The 19265-nt window shown below is 37.1% G+C and overlaps 1 protein-coding gene across 5 annotated transcripts in view; it reads right to left on the minus strand.

Annotated features, from left to right (window-relative positions):
• ATRNL1 (attractin like 1) overlaps window positions 1–19265 on the minus strand; it is an 839881-nt gene that overhangs the window by 779083 nt on the left and 41533 nt on the right. For 2 of the 5 annotated variants that reach the window (XM_078077076.1, XM_078077080.1), the window contains exon 1: window positions 18145–18771. The exons of 1 other annotated variant lie outside the window; for it this stretch is intronic. In XM_078077076.1, the coding sequence (XP_077933202.1) occupies window positions 18145–18437 (293 nt within the window). In that variant the 5' untranslated portion in view covers window positions 18438–18771. Of the gene's footprint in view, window positions 1–18144; window positions 18773–19265 lie in introns of those variants that run through there. 2 more of the 5 variants (XM_078077079.1, XM_078077078.1) reach the window with 1 other exon arrangement.

Raw genomic sequence — 19265 nt, forward strand, 5'->3', positions numbered from 1 at the left:
GGCTATCAAGCACTTGAAATATGGCCAGTGCAACAAAGGAACTGAACCTTTAAAATTTAACTTTAACTAATTTTAATAGCTATATGTGGCTAGTAACTGCCAGAGTGGACAACATGGTTATAGAGACAGAAAAGACAATATACAAATAGCAAATAAATATAAGTATGTAAAGTGATGATACATACATAGAGATGGAGCATTCCCCATCACTCTGATATATATTTATAGAAATATGTCAGGTATATGTATGTATATAAACATATATAAATATACATTGTATCTATATGTTTCTATGTATAATATAGTCGTAAATGTTTGGATTATTTGAGCAAATAAAAACAGGAAGAATTTTTTATCTTTGTTGTATAATCTTCCTAAGCTTTTTTAAAAAATAAATTTAAAAACTACTTTTGAGATCATTCCATGTCTTGAAAAAATAACTTTTTAAGCTGTACCTATACAATGTATAGGTACATTATTCGATTTTCTTTCCTATAATACAGTGATTCTTACCATTTCGAGGTCTGAGATCACTTTTGAGAATCTTGTAAAAGCTAACCACCCCCTGCCTATAAAAATTCATATAAATAATATTTTGTATACAAACTTGAGGATTCACCAACCACTCACAGCCCATCTGGGAACCAGTCATCTACAACTCCTATTATAATATACATTCAAATACTCAAGAAACTTGGAGACAAATAAAATATCATTACATCATAGAGAACTGTTTGATAAGCTTAGACTTTTCTTTTGGCATCTCTACTATAAAACGCACCCATTCATATTAACCTTGTAAAGAACAAGTAAGAACTCTTATAACATAGCCTCTTTTCACTGAAGAAGGAAAAAGACATGACCAAGAAACTGAAAGAAATACGCAAAACTTTAGAAAAGCTACAAGAATCTCAACTTGGTCCCTTAATGGGTATGTAACTCAACCTCCCTAAGCCTCAGCTTCCTTGTGTGTAAAAAGTTATAACAATACTATTTATTTCATAAGATTGTTTTGAAAAATGCAATGACATAAAATTTATCAAGTGTTCAGTAAAGCAGCAAAACAAATCCATGTAAAGTTCATGGCACATTGGCAGAACCAGATTTCAAACACATATTAATTTGGTACTACTCATGATCTTAAGTAACCCCTATGATATCTGGAAATCCAGAAGATTATGAGTTTATAATTAAGGAAAAACTTACTGAAGAGAAAAAGATGGCTTGATATGAATAAAGAACCAGACAGACATGATTTCGCAAATTCACCTGCCACTTAATATCTATGAGACTTTGCATAAATAATGACTTTAGGTCTTTCATTTTCTCTTACCACTATAAAATGAGAATAACAATATCTGCCTCCCAGCATTTTCATCAGCAATAAAAAAACCAATATATCTAAACGGTTTTCTACCACATTATACTACTTTTCCTCTAAACTCATAATTTAAGTTTGAAATGCTAATTTAAATGCTATTAATATTATTCTTATATAAAATAGTTAGAATAAATTCTATTTTCTTGAAAAAATTCATCATTAGCATAATTATATTGTCAAAAAAGTACAAATGAAGCCTGACATTAAACTTAATATATTAAAACATGGAAAATACTCTTACAGTTTCTATTCTTTTATGAGACACAGAGAATCAACTTGAGAGTTTCTAATTTACACAGCGCTTTTAAAAAAAATGCTTACATTTTACCTATAAAAAAAATAAGTACCTTCTCCTCCCCACTGGGAGAGAAAGTGGAGGTGGGATCCCTTCAGTGATCTCTGCCCTGTACTACATAAGTACCAGCAAGGAGGCAGGACCCCTGCCCCTCATCACTGGGGTTGCAGCAGATGCAGAGATCCTGGGGTGGACCATCTGTGCCCTGCACTAAGCAAATGACAACAGTCAGCACCCTTCATCCTCCTAACTAGAGAATGGAAATGGATTACAAAGAAGATGATGATTTAAAAGGAGATCCTTCAAATCCATGTATGAAGTCCTGTGTACACCCTCAGACAGCCCATATGTGAAATAGATCTCAATCAACAAAGCAAAAAGTTTTGGAATTTAACTATGGTATGGATATCATCTGCATTTCAGAATGGTCTCTGAGCAAAATGTAGAATATCCATACAATGGAATATTATTTGGCAATAAAAAGGAATGGACACATGGTACATGAATGAAACCTGAAAACATACTAAGTGAAAGAAGCTCATGACAAAAGACTGGAATCATTATATGATTCCATTTATATAACATGTCCACAAGAGGCAAGTTCACAGAGACAGAAAGTAAATTAGTGGCTACCTAGACCAGTGGAATTGTTGGGTGGGGGAAATATAGAGTGAATGCTGATGGAAATGGGGTTTCTTTGTGGGGTGATAAAAAAAAAAGTTCTAAAATTAGATATGATGATGTTTGCACCACTCTCTGAATATCCTAAAAACAACTAAGCCATTTAAAGTGGTGAATATTATGATATATAAGTTACAACTCAATAAAGCTGCTATATAAAAAAAAAAATGTGAAGATCATATATGCTGAACCAAAACAAGTTGATTACCTCCTAAAACAGAATTTTTAAACGGGAACCATAATCTCATGCACAATACTCAAAATATCCAGGATATAATCCAAAATTACTTGCCATACCAAGAAACAAGAAAATCTCAATGCAGATGAAAAAAGATAATCAGAAGTTACCATCACTGATATGGTAAAGATGCTGGAATTATCTGTCAAGAATCTTAAAGCAGCTATCAAAAAAATAGTACAACAAGCAACTGCAGATACTTTCAAAACAAATATAAAAATAAAAGTTTCAAGCAAAGAAACAGAAGACATAAAGAATGAAACAGAAAATATGATAAATGAACTTTTTATATCAACTCATAAGATGGGCCCAACAGCAGAATGGAGATAAGAGAGGAAAGAATCAGTGAACATAAAGATAGATAAATAAAAGTTATCCAACCTGAATAGAAAGAAAACAGACTGAATAGGGCTTTAGTGACGTAGAAGTCAGTAACAAAGATCTAACATTTGTCTCTTTGGAGTCGTGGGAAAGAAGGAAGAGTGTGGAACTGAAAAAATGATAACAGAAAATTTACAAATTCTGAAAAAGATATAAACCTACAGAACAAGAAGCAGAGCAAATAAGATAAACTCAAAGAATTCCATACCCATACATATCATTATCAAATTCCTGAAAATTTAAAAGAAAAAAAAGAAAGAAAGCCAGAGGAAAATGACACATTAGCTAGAGAACAAGAATTTGAATGACAATAGATTCATCAGAAAACTTAGAGTTGCTGCTTTAAATACTCTAGCTCTCAGGCAAAGAAGAGATGATCAAATTTGTGTTCTAGGAAGAAAATTTTGGTAGCAGTAAAGAAGAGAATAGCAAGGGGAAAATTAGAAGCAGAGAAATAAATTAAAGAGCTACTACAACAACCCAGTAGAGAAAAATTCAGGACTTTACTAAAACAACAGCCACAGAAATGAAAAGGATGGCAAACCTTGAGAATGACAGCAACACATACATGTACAGATGGACTCTTAAAGAAGAAATTCTGTCTTTCCAGCAAGAATGGCTGGGAAAAAGTACTCCTGCATATCAGAGTATGCAAGGTGTCCCAAGTAACAGAAAGCTGAAGATGGAAATACCCTAATTCTGTGTATGAACCCACATAAGACTCAGACTCAATCCAAGCAGCTAATATGAGGAACAGACCCAAAAGCAGCTTAATGAAGGCTTTGAGAACTGAATTAAAACTTAAAACACTGCACAAGTCTCAGAATAATCCCTGAGTGTCATGTGTGCATTCAGATCCGAAGGCTTTGAAAACAGAACTGAGATTAGAACCACTGCCCTCAGAAAGCATGACAGAGTTCAATTTGCTACTTGAACCTAACTGGTTTGTTGCTTACTAAATAAAAATAAACAAACAGATAGATCAATAAATCAACATTCCCCAGAACATAACAAGACCCATAACCTATGCAAGATAACCTTCACAATGTCCAGAATAAATCCAAAAATCACTCAACATACAAAGAACTAGGAAAATATACACAATTCTCAAGAGAAAAGATAATCAATGGATGTCAATCCTAAGAAGATCCAAAAATTTGCATCATCAGACAGACATTAACTATTAAAACTAGACTCCATGAGACAAAGATAAAGACAATAAAATGAAATGAAAAGAGAGAAGTTCTCAGCAAAGAAAGAAAAATCATCAAAAAGAACAAAATGGAAAGGTTAAGAATGAAAAATACATCTTAAATTTTAAAATGACTGGATGGGTTCAAAAGCAGAATGGAGATGACAGAGGCAACAGTCAGTGAAGTTAATGATAGTTCAAAAGAAATAATACAATCTGAAGAAAAAGAAAAGATTAAAATAAGAAAGAAAAAAGATTAGAACTTCAAGAACCTGTGGAGCTAAATCAAAAACCTAACATTAGTGTCACTGAAGTCCCAGAAGAAACAAAAAAGATTACTGCAGACAAATATATTAAAAGAAATAATGTTTTTTTTTAAAATCCCATTTTGGTGAAAGACATAAATATAAATTCAAAAAGCTCAGCAAACCCTAATACCCATGGTAGATTTAAAGAAACCTACATCCAGATACATCATAATTCAAACTGCTTAAAACAAAAAATGTAGAAAAATCTTGAAAGCAGGTAGAGAAAAATGACATTATATATAGGAGAAAAACAATTAGAATGACTGTAGACTTCCCATCAGGAACCATGAAAGGCCAGAAAAAAATTGAGCAACCTGTTTAAAATGCTGAAAGAAAAGCATTGAAAACCTAGGATTCTGTACCTGTAAAAAATATCCCTCACTAAACAAGGCAAAATAAAGGTATTGTTAGGCCAAAAAATTTTAAGAAAATACATCAGCAACAGTCATGTTTGAAAAGAAATGGACCAAAAAAGGGGGGTTCACACTAAAGGGAAATGACCCTAGAAGGAAATTTCTATCTAGAGATAAGCAAAGAGCAAAAGAAAGAGTACATATCTGAGAAAATATAAAAGACAATTTTTCTCCTCATAAGTTCTTCAAAATATGTATATTGTTGAAAGCAAAATTTAGGGGCACCTGGGTGGCTCAGTCATTAAGCGTCTGCCTTTGGCTCAGGTCACGATCCCAGGGTCCTGGGATCAAGCCCTGCATCGGGCTCCCTGCTCAGCAGGGAGTCTGCTTCTCCCTCCCCCACTCCCCCTGCTTGTGCTCCCTCTCGCTGCCTCTCTCTGTGTCAAATAAATAAATAAATAAATACATAAATAAATAAATAAGAAAGCAAAATTTATAACTTTATCTAATGGGGTTTGCCATACAAGTAGATGTGATATATATGACAATTATAGCAAAGGTCAGTGGAGATGGATAAATGGACAAATATAGTTCTAAACCTTAATTTTACCTGAAAAAAAAAAAATATTAACACTGAATAGATTACAGAAAGTTAGGTATGCATATTGTAATCACTAGCATACTAGCATAACCACTAAAAAATAATACAAAGACATATATCCAAAATAACTCAATCAGAGAAAGAATTATAATATGGTTTCACTCATGTGGAATATAATGAATAGTGCAGAGGACAATAGGGGAAGGGAGGGAAAACTGAATGGGAAGACAAACCATGAGAGACTCTTGACTCCGGGAAACAAACTGAGGATTGTGGAAAGGGAGGTGGGTGGGGGGATGGGGTACCTGGGTGATGAGCATTAAGGAGGGCACGTGATGTGATGAGCACTGGGTGTTATACGCAACTAATGAATCACTGAACATTACATCAAAAACTAATGATGTATTATATGTTGGCTAATTGAATTTAAATTTAAAAAAAAAGAAATATACCCAAAGGGCCAATAGCAAATTAAAATAGAATGCCAAAATATATCCAAATACATTAAATGTAAATAGTCTCAATAAACCAATAAAAAGAGATTAGATTGGATTGAAATATACATATATATGTATGTGTGTGTGTGTGTGTGTATATATATATATATATATATATATATATATTAGAGTAGCTATTAATATCAAAGAAGACTTTAAAGCAGAAACAATTACCAAAGAAAAAGAGGAAGGAAATGATATTATGATGAATGGGTCAGTTCACCAAAAAACATAGCAGTTCTAATTGTATATGCACCCACCAAAAAACCTTTGAAACATAAGCAAAACTGACAGAAGTGAATGAGATGGAAAAAAATAAATAAAGAATAAAAAATTTTAAAAAAGTGAAGGAGACGGACAAATCCATAGTTACAGTGAGAGACTTCAACATTCCTCTCATAGTAATCAACACAACTAGACAGAATATTGTATGGATAAAGAATATCTGAACAATTACAACAACCCACATGACTTGAGATTTCTATAACCTTCCACTCAACAGAAGTACATAATTTTCAATTGCAAATGTTAATATTCACTACAATGCACCATATTTCTTCCAGAAACAAGTCTTAACAAATTTATAAGAACTGAAATCATACAGGGTATGTTCTTTGAACATAATGGACTTTAGGAATAAATAACAGAAAAATCTTTGGTAAATCCCCAAATATTTTAAAGTTAAACAAAATTGTTCTACATAAGCCAAAGAGAATGCCTAAAGGAAAATTACAAAGTATATTGAACTGAATAAAAATGAAAGTACATACCAATATGTGAGATGCAGCTAAAGCAGTGCTTAGAACATATATAACATTAAAACACTTTTATTAGAAAGAAAGAAACATCTCAAATTAATGATGTGAACTTTTCATCTTAAGAAATTAGAATAAGAAAAGAAAATTAAAACCAAAGGAAGCAGCAATCAATGAAACTGAAAACAACAACAAAAGAAAAAATAGCAGGAATCAATGAAACCAAACATATTCTTTGAAAAGATCAATAACATCAATAAATATCTAGCCAGACTAAGCAAGAAAGAAGAAAATGTAAGCTACCAATATCAGAAATGGAAGAAATATTACTAAAGACTCCACAGACTTTACTGTTCTTTTTTTTAAATTTTATTTTATTATTTTATATTAATCACCATACGTTACATCATTAGTTTTTGATGTAGTGTTCCATGATTCATTGTTTGCATATAACACCCAGTGCTCCATTCAATACGTGCCCTCTTTAATACCCAACACCAGGCTAACCCATTCCCCCACCCCCCTCCCTTCTAGAACCCTTAGTCTGTTTCTCAAGTCCATAGTCTCTCATGGTTCGTCTCCCCCTCCGATTCCCCCCCTTCATTTTTCCCTTCCTACTACATTCTTCTAAGACTCCACAGACTTGGGGCACCTGGGTGGCTCAGTTGGTTAAGCGACTGCCTTCGGCTCAGGTCATGATCTCAGGGTCCTGGGATCGAGCCCCGCATCAGGCTCTCTGCTCGGCAGGAAGCCTGCTTCTCCCTTTCCCACTCCCCCTGCTTGTGTTCCCTCTCTCGCTGTCTCTATGTCAAATAAATAAACTCTTCAAAAAAAAAAAAAAAAAGACTCCACAGACTTTAAAAGGATAATAAGGGAATATTATACACAATGTTATGCTCACAAATTTAAAAACTTAAATGAAATGGACCAATCTCTCTAAGACAATCTACCAAAACACACTCAAAAAGAAATCAAGGAAATGAATGTCCTTATATCTATTTTAAAAATTGAATTCATAGTTGCAAGTCTTTCCACAAAGAAAATGCCAGGCCCAGTTGGCATCACTGATGAATTTTACTGACATTGATGAACAAAGTAATACCAATTCTACATAAATTCTTCCAGAAAACAGAAGAGGGGGCACTTTCTAACTCATTTTATAGGGCTAGTGTTATAATGATAAGAAAACCAAAGCCATTACAAGAAAAGAAAATTACAAAGTAGTATCTTTTGAGAACACAGAAGCAAAAATCCTCAACAAAATAATAGCAAAAAAAATACACCAATATATAAAAAGTATAATATATTATGACCAAGTGGGGTTTATCCCATGAAAGGCTGATTAAACATTTGAAAATCAATTTAATTCACCAATATCAACAAACTAAAAAAAGAAAAACCAAATGGTCCTCTCAACAGATACAGAAAAAAAGATACAAAATTTAACATCCATACATGATAAACTCTCAAAATAAGGAACTGGAAGGAATGTCCTTAACCTAATAAAGGGCATTTACCAAAAAAGCCTGCAGCTAGCAAAATACTTAATGCTTAAAAACTGAATGTTTCCACCTAAGATTGGAAACAAGGCAATGATATCCACTCTTATTTTCTTATTTAACATCAAGCTAAAGGTCCTAGCCAGTACTATACAACAAGAAGAAAAATAAAGGGCATATAACTGCAAAGGAAGAAGTGTAACTGTCTCCATGCACAGATAACGTAATTGTCTATGTAGAAAATCCCAAGGAATCTATAAGAAAAGCTACTGAAACTAAGTGAGTTTAGCGACACTGCAGGCAGGATACAAAGTCAATATACAAAAATCAATTGTATTTCCACAAAATAAAGATGAAAAAATAGAAATTGAAAATAAAAGAAATAATATCAATTACAATAGCATCAAAGAACATAAACTATTTAGTTTTGTATAAATCTAACAAAATATATGTAGGATCCATATATATATCTACAAAACTCTTATGCATTAAAACCTAAATAAATGAAGAAAAAAACATGCTGATAGACTGGACGAGTCCGTATTGTTTAGATGTCAGTTCTTCCCAAAACAATCTCTAGTCAACAAAATCCCACCCAAAATCCCAGGAGGAATCTTTTTTTTTGAACTGACAAATTGATTATAAAATGTGGAAAAGCAAATGGATTAGAATAACTAAATGAATTTTCAAAAATAAAAATAGAGTTATAGGAATCTCACCATCTAATTTCAAGACTTACTACAAAGCTACAATAGTCAAAAAAGAGACTTTCAAAAGGACACATGGATCAAAGGAATAGAACAGAATCAAGAAACAAATATAGAGGTAGACATATCCAATTGATTTTCAACAAAGGTACAAAGACATGAATGAAAAAAGGATCTTCTATAGTCATCTCATAATGAAAAAAGGGGCCAATTTATCAAGAGGATATAAAATTTCACACACTTAATAACAGAGCTTCAAAATACATGAAGCAAAACAGCTAAGACTGCAGGGAGAAATAGATAAATGCAAAATTATAATTGAAGATTTTAATACTTCTCTCTCAGTAACTGATAGTAGACAGAAAATCAGAAAGGTTTTAGAAAACGAACAAATCAGAAAGTGTTTTAGAAAACGAACAAAACTATGAATCGACTTGACCTAACTGAAATTTATAGACCATTCCACCCATCACACACATTCTTTTCACATGCACAAGCAATGTTTACCAAGATGGACAATATTCTGGCCAATAAATTTTAACAAATTCTATATATAGTATATAGATTGAACTTGTAGTTAAACATGCTAAATCAAATGAATTTATATTAAATAAATTGAACTTGGAGCTAAAGAAAATTCCAGGCCTCAAGGGCTTCACTGGTGAATTCTACCAAACACATAATGAAGAAATAATGCCAATTCTACACAAACTCTTCCAGCAAACTAAACAGGAAGGTCCCAACTCATTCTATGAGGCTGGCATTACCCTGATTCTAAAACTGCACAAAGATATTATATGAAAAGTACAGGCCAATATCCTTCATGAACATATATACAAAAATTCTAAGCAAAATTTTAATAAATCAAATCCAAATAATATATAAAGAAAGAAAATATATCATTTCAGATGGTCTTCATCTCAGGAATGTAATATGTTGGTTTAACATTTAAAAACTATGCTACACGCTGTGAATTGTGCAAGACTGTTGAATCTCAGATCTGTACCTCTGAAACAAATAATGCAATATATGTTAAGAAAGAAAAAAAGAAGAAGAAGAATGTAGCAGGAGGGAAAGAATGAAGGGGGGGAAATCGGAGGGGGAGAAGAACCATGAGAGACAATGGACTCTGAAAAACAAACTGAGGGTTCTAGAGGGGAGGGGGTTGGGAGGATGGGTTAGCCTGGTGATGGGTATTGAGGAGGGCACGTTCTGCATGGAGCACTGGGTGTTATGCACAAACAATGAATCATGGAACACTATATCTAAAACTAATGATGTAATGTATGGGGATTAACATAACAATAAAAAAATTTAAAAAAATAAAAAAATAAAAAAAATAAAAATAAATAAAATAAAAACTATGCTACAGAATTCATATCAATGAACAATCAGAAAAATGATATGATGATCTCAACACATGCAAAAACACAATCCAATATCCATCTCCAATAAAAACTCTTACCAAACTAGGAACAGAAAGGAAGCATCCTCACTGTAATAAAAGGGATTTACAAAAAACTTACAGATAACATCATTTTGGCTTAAAGATATATAAATATTATCCCCTAAGTCATGAATAGCATATAATTGACCACTGTCATCACATGTATAGATCACCGCAATGGAGGTTCCAGCCAGTGAAATAAGGCAAGAAAAAGAAAAGGCATCCAGATTGCAAAGAAAGGAGTAAAGGTATTTTTATTTGCAAACAACATAATCATCTATTCAAAAAAATTCATAAGAAATTTACAGAAATCTACAACTAATGAGTTTAGCAAGACTGAAAGATACAAGACTAATAAAGAACAGTTGTATTTCCATATAATAGCAACAATCAGAAATTAAAATTAAAAAATATATAATTTACAACAGCATCAGAAAATGTGAAATATTTAGGGAAAAATCTGACAAGCATTATAACATCTGTTCACAAAAAATTTTAAAATACTGCTGAGAGATTAAAAAAGACCTAAATAAAAGGAGATATATCATGTTCATGAGTCAGAAAACTCAGTGTTAATAAGGCATCAACTGTCCCCCAAATTCATCCATAGCTTCAACACAATCCCAAGTAAAATGCCAGCAGGCTTTTTTGTAGAAATTGGCAAGCTGATTCTGAAATTCATACGGAAATGCAAAGAACCTCAAATAGCCAGAAAAATTTTAAAAAGAACAAAATTAAAGGAATTACTACTTGCTGACTTCAAGACTTATAAAGCTATAATAAAGACATTATTGTCTTGATGTACAAATAGACAAAGAGATCAATGGAACAGAACAGAGTTCGGAAATACACTCACAAATACATGAACAACTGGTTTTGGCAAAGATACAAAGTGACTTCTCAGAGAAAGAACAGTCTTTTTATTTGTTTTATTTTTTTTAAGATTTTATTTATTTTAGGGCACCTGGGTGGCTCAGTCGTTAAGCGTCTGCCTTCGGCTCAGGTCATGATCCCAGGGTCCTGGGATTGAGTCCCACATCAGGCTCCCTGTTCGGCAGGAAGCCTGCTTCTCCCTCTCCCACTCCCCCTGCTTGTGCTCCTGCTCTCGCTATCTCTCTCTCTCTGTCAAATAATAAAATCTTTAAAAAAAAAAAAAAAGATTTTATTTATTTTAGAGAGTGCGCAAGCAGGGAGAAGAGCAGAGGGAGAGGGAGAGAGAGAATCCCAAGCAGATTCCATGCTGAGTGCAGAGCCCAGTGTGGGGCTCAATCCCAGGACCCTGAGATCATGACCTGAGCCAAAATCAAGAGTCAGACGCTTAACCAACTGAGCCACCCAGGCGCCCCAAGGATAGTCTTTTTAAAATGGCCCTGAACAGTTGAATTTCTATATGCAAAAGAAAAAGAATTGAGATCCATACCTCTCACATATGCAGAAATTAACTCAAAATGGACTATAAACCTAAATGTAAAATCTAAAACTACAAAACTTCTAGAAAAAAAATTGAAGAGAAATTATGACTTAGGCCAAGGTTTCTTAGATCTAACACCAAAAGTAAAATTCATAAAAAAAAAAAAAAAATGATAAACTGGATTTCATCAAATTTAAAACATGTGTTCTTTGAAAACACTGTTCAGAGAATGAAAAGACAAGCCCCAGCCTGGGAAAAAAGATTTGCAAATGATATATCTGAAAAGGAACTGGTATCCACACATGTAAAGAACTCATAAAAACCAATAACAAGAAAGAAAAAAAAAAGTTTTTAATGTGCAAAAGTTCTGAACAGATACCTCACCAAGAAGAAAAACAGATGGCAAATAAGCACATGACAAGATGCTCAACATCATTAATCATTAGAGAAATGCAAATTAAAACCATGAGATACTACTACACACCACTTAGAACTGCCAAAATTAAAGACTGAACATACCAAGTGTTGCTGAGAATGTGAATTAACTAGAACATTCATACACAGCTGGTGGAAATGTAAAGAATACAACCACTGTGGAAAACAGTTTGTCAGTTTGTTGAAAAGGTAAACATATATCCGCTATGTGATCCAGCCATTCCATTCTTCCATATTTACCCAAGATAAATAAAAGCATATGTCCATATACAGACCTCCGCATAAAAGTTCATACCAACTTCACAAAGAATAGCCAAAAATTGGAAACAACCCAAATATCAATCACTGGGTGAAAAACAAATTGTGGTATATCCATACACAGGAATACTGTGCAGCAATTAAAAGGAATAAACTCATGATACATCATTAATGAATCTCAAAATGAATAAACTGTGTGAATAAAGCCAGACAAAAAAGAGTACATAGAATATGATTCCACTTACATAAAATTCTAGAAAATCCAACAAATCTATAGTGACAGAAAGCAGCTCGTATTTGCCTAGGGACAGGAAGAGGAGCAGGAAGGAAAGGGAGGAATTACAAAGGGACACATGGAACTTTTGGGTGTGATGGATATTTTTATGATCTTGATTGTGGTGATAGTTTCAGAGGTGTATATGTATGATAAAATGTTTTAAATTTAGTTTATTGCATGTCAACAATACCTCAATAAAGGTCTTAAAAATAATGAAAAAAAAATGACTGAGTAATTCCTTTTGAAAGTACTAAAAAGGAAAAAAGTGCTGTAAGAGTACATAATAAGGGGTAACATAGTCGACAAGTCAAAAAAGCCTCCTTTAGGTACTAGTATAAGCAAAGATTTGAAAGATGTTTAGTAATCAGTCAGGCAAAAGACCAGATAGGAAAGAGGGTTTAGGGAAGTACAGCATGTATGAAATGCCCGAAAATCAAAAGAAATGTGACACTTTCAAGAACCTAAAAGACCAGTACAGAAAAAAAGGAGGAGCAGAGTCAAATCTGCTAAAGGATAGGTGGTCTTGAAAACCATGCTACTGGGACGCTTGGGTGGCTCAGTTAAGTGTCTGATTTCAACTCAGGTCATGATCTCAGGATCTCAAGCCCCAGGACGGGCTCCATGCTCAGCGGGGAGTCCGCTTGTCCCTCTCCCTCTCCCTCTGCCCCTCCCCCTGCTCATGCTCATTCTCTCTCTCTCAAATAAATAACATCTTTGAAAACCATGCTACTAAAAGTAACTTACTTTATCAATTTAAGATCTTAGAAATACTCTAATTTGGGGATGCCTGGGCGGCTCAGCTGGTTAAGCGCCTGCCTTCGGCCCAGGTCATGATCCCAGGGTCCTGGGATCGAGCCCCTCATCGGACTCCCTGCTCAGCGGGGAGCCTGCTTCTCCCTCTGCCTGCCACTCCCCCTGCTCATGCTCTCTCTCTCTCTGACAAATAAATAAAATCTTTAAAAAAAAAAAAAGAAATACTCTAATTTTAAATTTCTACTGTGTAATTATGTTTTAATAATATAAAAAGAACCCATGGATATAAATTACATATTATAATCCTATTTTAAAATAAAGAAGATTGCGGCACCTGGATGGCTCAGTGGGTTAAGCAGCAGACTTGATTTCGGCTCAGGTCAAGATCTCAGGATCATGAGATCAAGCCCCAAGATGGGCTCCTCACTGGGCATGGAGCCTGCTTAAGATTCTCTATTTTGGGGTGCCTGGGTGGCTCAGTTGACTAAGCATCTGCCTTCTGCTTGGGTCATGATCCTGGGGTCCTAGGATGGAGCCCAGCATCAGGCTCCCTGCTCAGCAAGGAGTCTGCTTGAACCTCTCCCTCTGCCCCTCCCCACCCACCCCCATACCCACTCATTCATGCTCGCTCTCTCTCAAATAAATAAACCTTCCAAAAAAAAATTATCTCTCCCCCCTCCCTCTGCCCCCCATGTACTTTCTCTCTAAAAAAAAAAAAAATTAATTAAAATAAAATAAAGAAGACTGTTACCAGAAGGGGGTGGGTTAAATAGGTGATGGGGATTAAGCAGTGCACTTATTGCAATGAGCACAAGGTGTTGTATGGAAGTGCTGAATCACTATATTGTATACCTGAAACTAATATTACACTGTATGTTAATGAACTGGAATTTAAATAAAAACTTAAAAAAAACTTATGGGTAAAATCATTGAAAAATTAAATGAAAGAAAGACAGACTTTAGGTCAGGAACATTCAATGCAACTTTATAGTTACTGACAGTTTTTCTACTGTTAATAGAAAGGATTCCTAATGTGTGCTTTTTTACTAGTAGCTAAGGAAACATATTTACATATTTAACCCTGCCCCTTTCTGTTTATAATAGCAATAAAATTCCTGATTATTATATCCTCATTTTGCTGTCACCAGAAATAGAATACTTCTTTTACAAATGTGAGAATTTTGGTATCCACATTTGACTAACCTAAGAAGTTAAAAAAAAATCTATATACATTAAACATATAATAAGATGTAAAAATGATTTTAGAAAAATATTCAATAAACATTTTAATAAACTTACATTTAGAAATTATTCACAATATGAGATATTTTCCAATCTCAGAGCATTAATTTAGTTTATTTTGCTTACAAATGAGAAGTCATAGGTTCTTAAGTCACATTAGCAAGAAAATGTCCAAGTCTGAACACAAAATATAAATTCATATAAATATAAATCTCAACTACTCTACAGAAATAATCTAAAGAACTAGTTTCTAAAAGAAAATGTCATTCATTTAAATAAAGTTTGTAGTAAAATGTTTTCTAGCCTAATGTTATACTAGCCTAATGCAAGTAAATAGAATTCAAATTAGCATATATTATATCCTTAATTATTATATTTCATATTGGCACTGTCCTTTCTGATTCTCAATCCCAAATCTTTCAGCCTAGTTTTAGCCAAAGATAAGTATTCATTTTTACCTATGTGAGAAATGGCTTATAATTCTAAGTGTTTTATTCTTTTCAAATAGAAACTGAAGGCTGGAATCAGTGCTAAGAGAACTAAAGCACCACTTTGGTACCATATTTGCTTCTGCATTCCCCCCCTGCCCACCATCAATCTTCCATTCTAAAGAACCATTTGAAGAATTCTCTTATTCCCTAGTGAAATCCCCACGGTAGAAAAAAAACTAAGTTACCATGGAACCAGCCAATTAATTTTGACACCTGCTTACCAAGATTGATCATTTTTGATATCTGTTTGCTAGGTTGCTATTCTTTAGCTTAGTAAAAGATTTTCAAGATAATTAATGAAGTGAGAATTTCCAGTTAGTCTTTCCCACCATGTTATTACTTCAACTGCTGAATAAAACAAGCCACCATCTTCAAATAAACCTTTTTTAGCTTAGCATATACTTTACCAGGAAGAATTCTTTTCTTCTAAATTGATTCTTCCCTTTAACATTAAATACCACGTTTTACCCATTAGAGTATACCTAAAACACAGAGTAGTACCAGTTATATTTACTCCAATTAATAGCTTGTATTCCATAGTGAAATGAAAAAGTACTTACCAATAGAGTACAATGAATCATAGGAAATAACAGTTTCCAAGTAAATGATTCATATTCAATGATTAATTCAGGGTTAACTGTTATTTAACTATATTTAAGAAGCTATTCCTCGGGGCGCCTGGGTGGCTCAGTCGTTAAGTGTCTGCGTTTGGCTCTGGTCATGATCCCAGGGTCCTGGGATCAAGCCCCGCATCGGGCTCCCTGCTCAGTGGGAAGCCTGCTTCTCCTTCGCCCTCTGCCCCTGCTTGTGTTCCCTCTCGCTGTCTCTCTCTCTCTGTCAAATAAATAAATAAAATCTTAAAAAAAAAAAAAAAAAGCTATTCCTCTTTTACTCACTAATGTATTATGTTTATGAACACCATCTCCCTATGTTATTTAAGTTAGTTTAACTTGATCTGTGATCTTTCCTACTAACTGAGACAACATCTGCTAGTGAGGTTACAGGCTGCTGATCTACCTGATTAACAAGTTCCACTACTATAAAATGTAGACAGGAGCTTCTCAGGACCATAGCAATCTCTGTCCTCTTTAGATAAATGGAGCAAATCCACCCACAAAAAGGCCAAAATCCCTAAATCACATATATATTGGGTTATCTTCCTATTTATAGAAAGATGTAAAAAAAAAAAATGATGCAGCTTTATTCATTGTTGGCTGCCAGTTTATATGGTCAAAATTCTTGCTTGATAAAAAAGCTGGCTGCAACGGGCATAGCCAAAGTTGCAAAACACTTAAGTAAAAACGGCTACTAACAAGCACAATTCAGTAAGGTATCTTTCCTTATCTTGAAACACTTTTTAAGACTTTTAATTAGCACCTCTTTAAAAAAAAAAAAGTATCCAAAGAAACTACAGATTATACTAATTTGTGACAGTAGGAAGCGAGAAAACATTTCAATCTACTGCTACAAATGAATTTCATGAAGCTTCATTGTAAGATTTCACTTCCAAAAACCTGCTGTAAATTAATTTAAATAGTAGGATCTACCTAAAACAAAAAAGTACCCTTTAAAAAAACCAGTTTCACAATGAGTTTTAAGGGATATGGTTTAAACTAGCAACAGTTAAAAAAAAAAATAAAAGGAAAATATGCTGTATTTAAAACTCCCCGGACATTTTCCTATAATCCATTAATAAGGTGAACCATACTTCCTACCTTTGCCTTAGAGCCTGAGACATTTCACTTAGATTTTGCTATCATCCTGACAATAACTATCAGTAATCTACGTAGTGTAATTTCAGAGCCACAAAACAGCCAGCAAATTTCACAGTAACTATCTAGAAATCTAAGAAGTTGACTTACTTAATGACTGTTATCTGCAAGTTGTCAGATGGCTACCTCAACTATCTTACTTGCTGCTCCCCCCAACTCACCCATTTCTTCTCATATCAGGCAGGAATGTAATAAACATCAGCCAATAGGGGGAGAGTATCTAAAATTTACTGTTGTAAAGAAAACTCCTCAGGGCCTTGAGCTTCAGAGAAAAACCAAAGTGATGCTCTCACACAACAAATGATAGTGAAATAAACAGTTCGAAAAATCCATGATCTTCACCGCATTAAAAAGTCTAGATTTTCATCATTTTACGTTACCCAAAGTTACTCTTGTATTCTCAATTAAAATTGTCCTAGGAAATTCAATATAGTATATTGGCTAAAAGTAAACATTCTACAGTTAAGCTAGCTGATTTGGAATCACACTCAGCCCTTAGTACTGTGTAATCTTGGGCAAATGACTTAAATTCACTGCCTCGAGTTCTCTCTGTAAATCCAGCGTAATAAGCCTAGTAACTCACAGAGTTGGGAGGAACAAATGAGATAATCCACGTCGGGCGCTTAACAGGGTTTGGCACAGAGTAAACCCATCATAAACTTTTAGGATCACTATTATAATACTAAATAAACTAAAATGTTCGCAGCGGTTACCTCTAGAGAGAGGAGTAGGATGGGAGTAGAAGGAGGTACTGCTAGACCGTAACTTTTAACCTTTACACTTCTACGTTGTTTGAATGTTTTGCAATGTTCCAGTATTTCATGAGTTACTTGCATAATTTTTGATTAAAAAACAATGACCTAACAAAAATGGTGTTTGGCACCGTAACTGAGTATGGAAATGCTCAAGAGCGGGGGACCAGAAGCCGCTGCGGACACCTGGACCATCGCGACGGCTTCGCGTGCCCGGCGGTCCCGGCTCCGCGCGCGGCCGAGTGCTCCCCGCGCCGGGGCTGCAGGGCGCGGGGGGCGGCGCGCTGCGGGCGGCTCCCAGCCCCGGGGACCCGAGGCCGCGTTGAGGGCGGGTGAGGGCGGGTGGGGGCGGAGGATGGGAGGGGGCGCGACGGGTGCGGGGCAGGGCTGAGGTGCGCGGTCCGGCGAAGACACTTACTTGAACCTGCCCTGGCAGTGCTGGCACTGGTCCCCCACCCAGCCCGGGTCGCAGAGGCAGGTGGAGTTGACACAGCGGCCAGAGAAGCAGGAGCCGGTCCTCTCGCACGGCTTGGACTGGGACACCTGCGCGTAGAGGGCCAGGTAGAGGAAGCCATAGCACAGCAGCCAGCTGTTCCCGTACAGCAGCCAGGAGGAGGCGCCACCGCCGCCGCCGCCCGCCGGCCGAGCCCTCCACAGCCCGGGGGCCGCCGGCTGCGGGGGGCCAATGCGGGCCCGGCCCCCCGGCTCCATCTTCTCCGGCGCCCCTGCCCAGCCGGGCTGCGCTCGCGAGCGCGGACAGCGATGCTCCGGGGGGGCGGTATTCGGCCGGAGAAAACCTCGCCGCCGCCGCCGCCGCCGCTTCTCCTCCTCCTCCTCACTGGCGCCTGCCCCAGTCCCGCTCCCCGGTCAGGAAGGACAGATCCCGGTCGCCGTCGCCTCCGTTCGGCTCCCTCCAGTCGCACTCGGGCATCGCCTCTCGGTCTCTCGACCTTGTCCTTAGCGAGCCGAGCCCACCGCCGCGGCGCCCCGGGCCGGGCCGGAGGCGGAGAGCGGGCGGCGCGGGCGGCGCGGGCGGCGCGGGCGGCGCGGAGCGCTCCAGAGGGGACTTGCGGGAGGGGGAGGGGACCCCGCGCGCGGCCCCGCCTCGCCCGCGGCTCGCGCCAACTGCCTCGGCTCCAGCCCCGCGCGCCAGGGAGGGCGGGGGCCCGCGGGAGCCCCGAGGTGGGCGCGCCCAACGCGGGAGGGGAATTCGGGAAGCGGGGTTCAGCCCCGCACGGCCCGGCAGGCGGCCAGCGGCCCCCCAGCAGCCATCTTCTCTCCCGTGCCGTCAGCCGGGCAACCAGGGCTGCAGCTGGAGCCCGCGGTGTGTTGGGCCGCCTGCCCGCACTCGCGCGTTGCCCACGCTCCCCCCCCCACAGGCCCAGCGCCGTGGTCTCGCCCCGCCCTGACAGGGACCGGGGACTCCCCCGCGCGCGCCCTCCCGGCCCGGCCCGCGAGCTGAGGGGAGACTGGCCCCCCAGGTGTGGCCCGCGTACCCGCGGTGCCCTTCCCCTCGGCGCGCGGGGGGGACGCGGCCCC

This window comes from Halichoerus grypus, chromosome 7 (assembly GCF_964656455.1).
Source record: "Halichoerus grypus chromosome 7, mHalGry1.hap1.1, whole genome shotgun sequence".
Taxonomy (NCBI): domain Eukaryota; kingdom Metazoa; phylum Chordata; class Mammalia; order Carnivora; family Phocidae; genus Halichoerus; species Halichoerus grypus.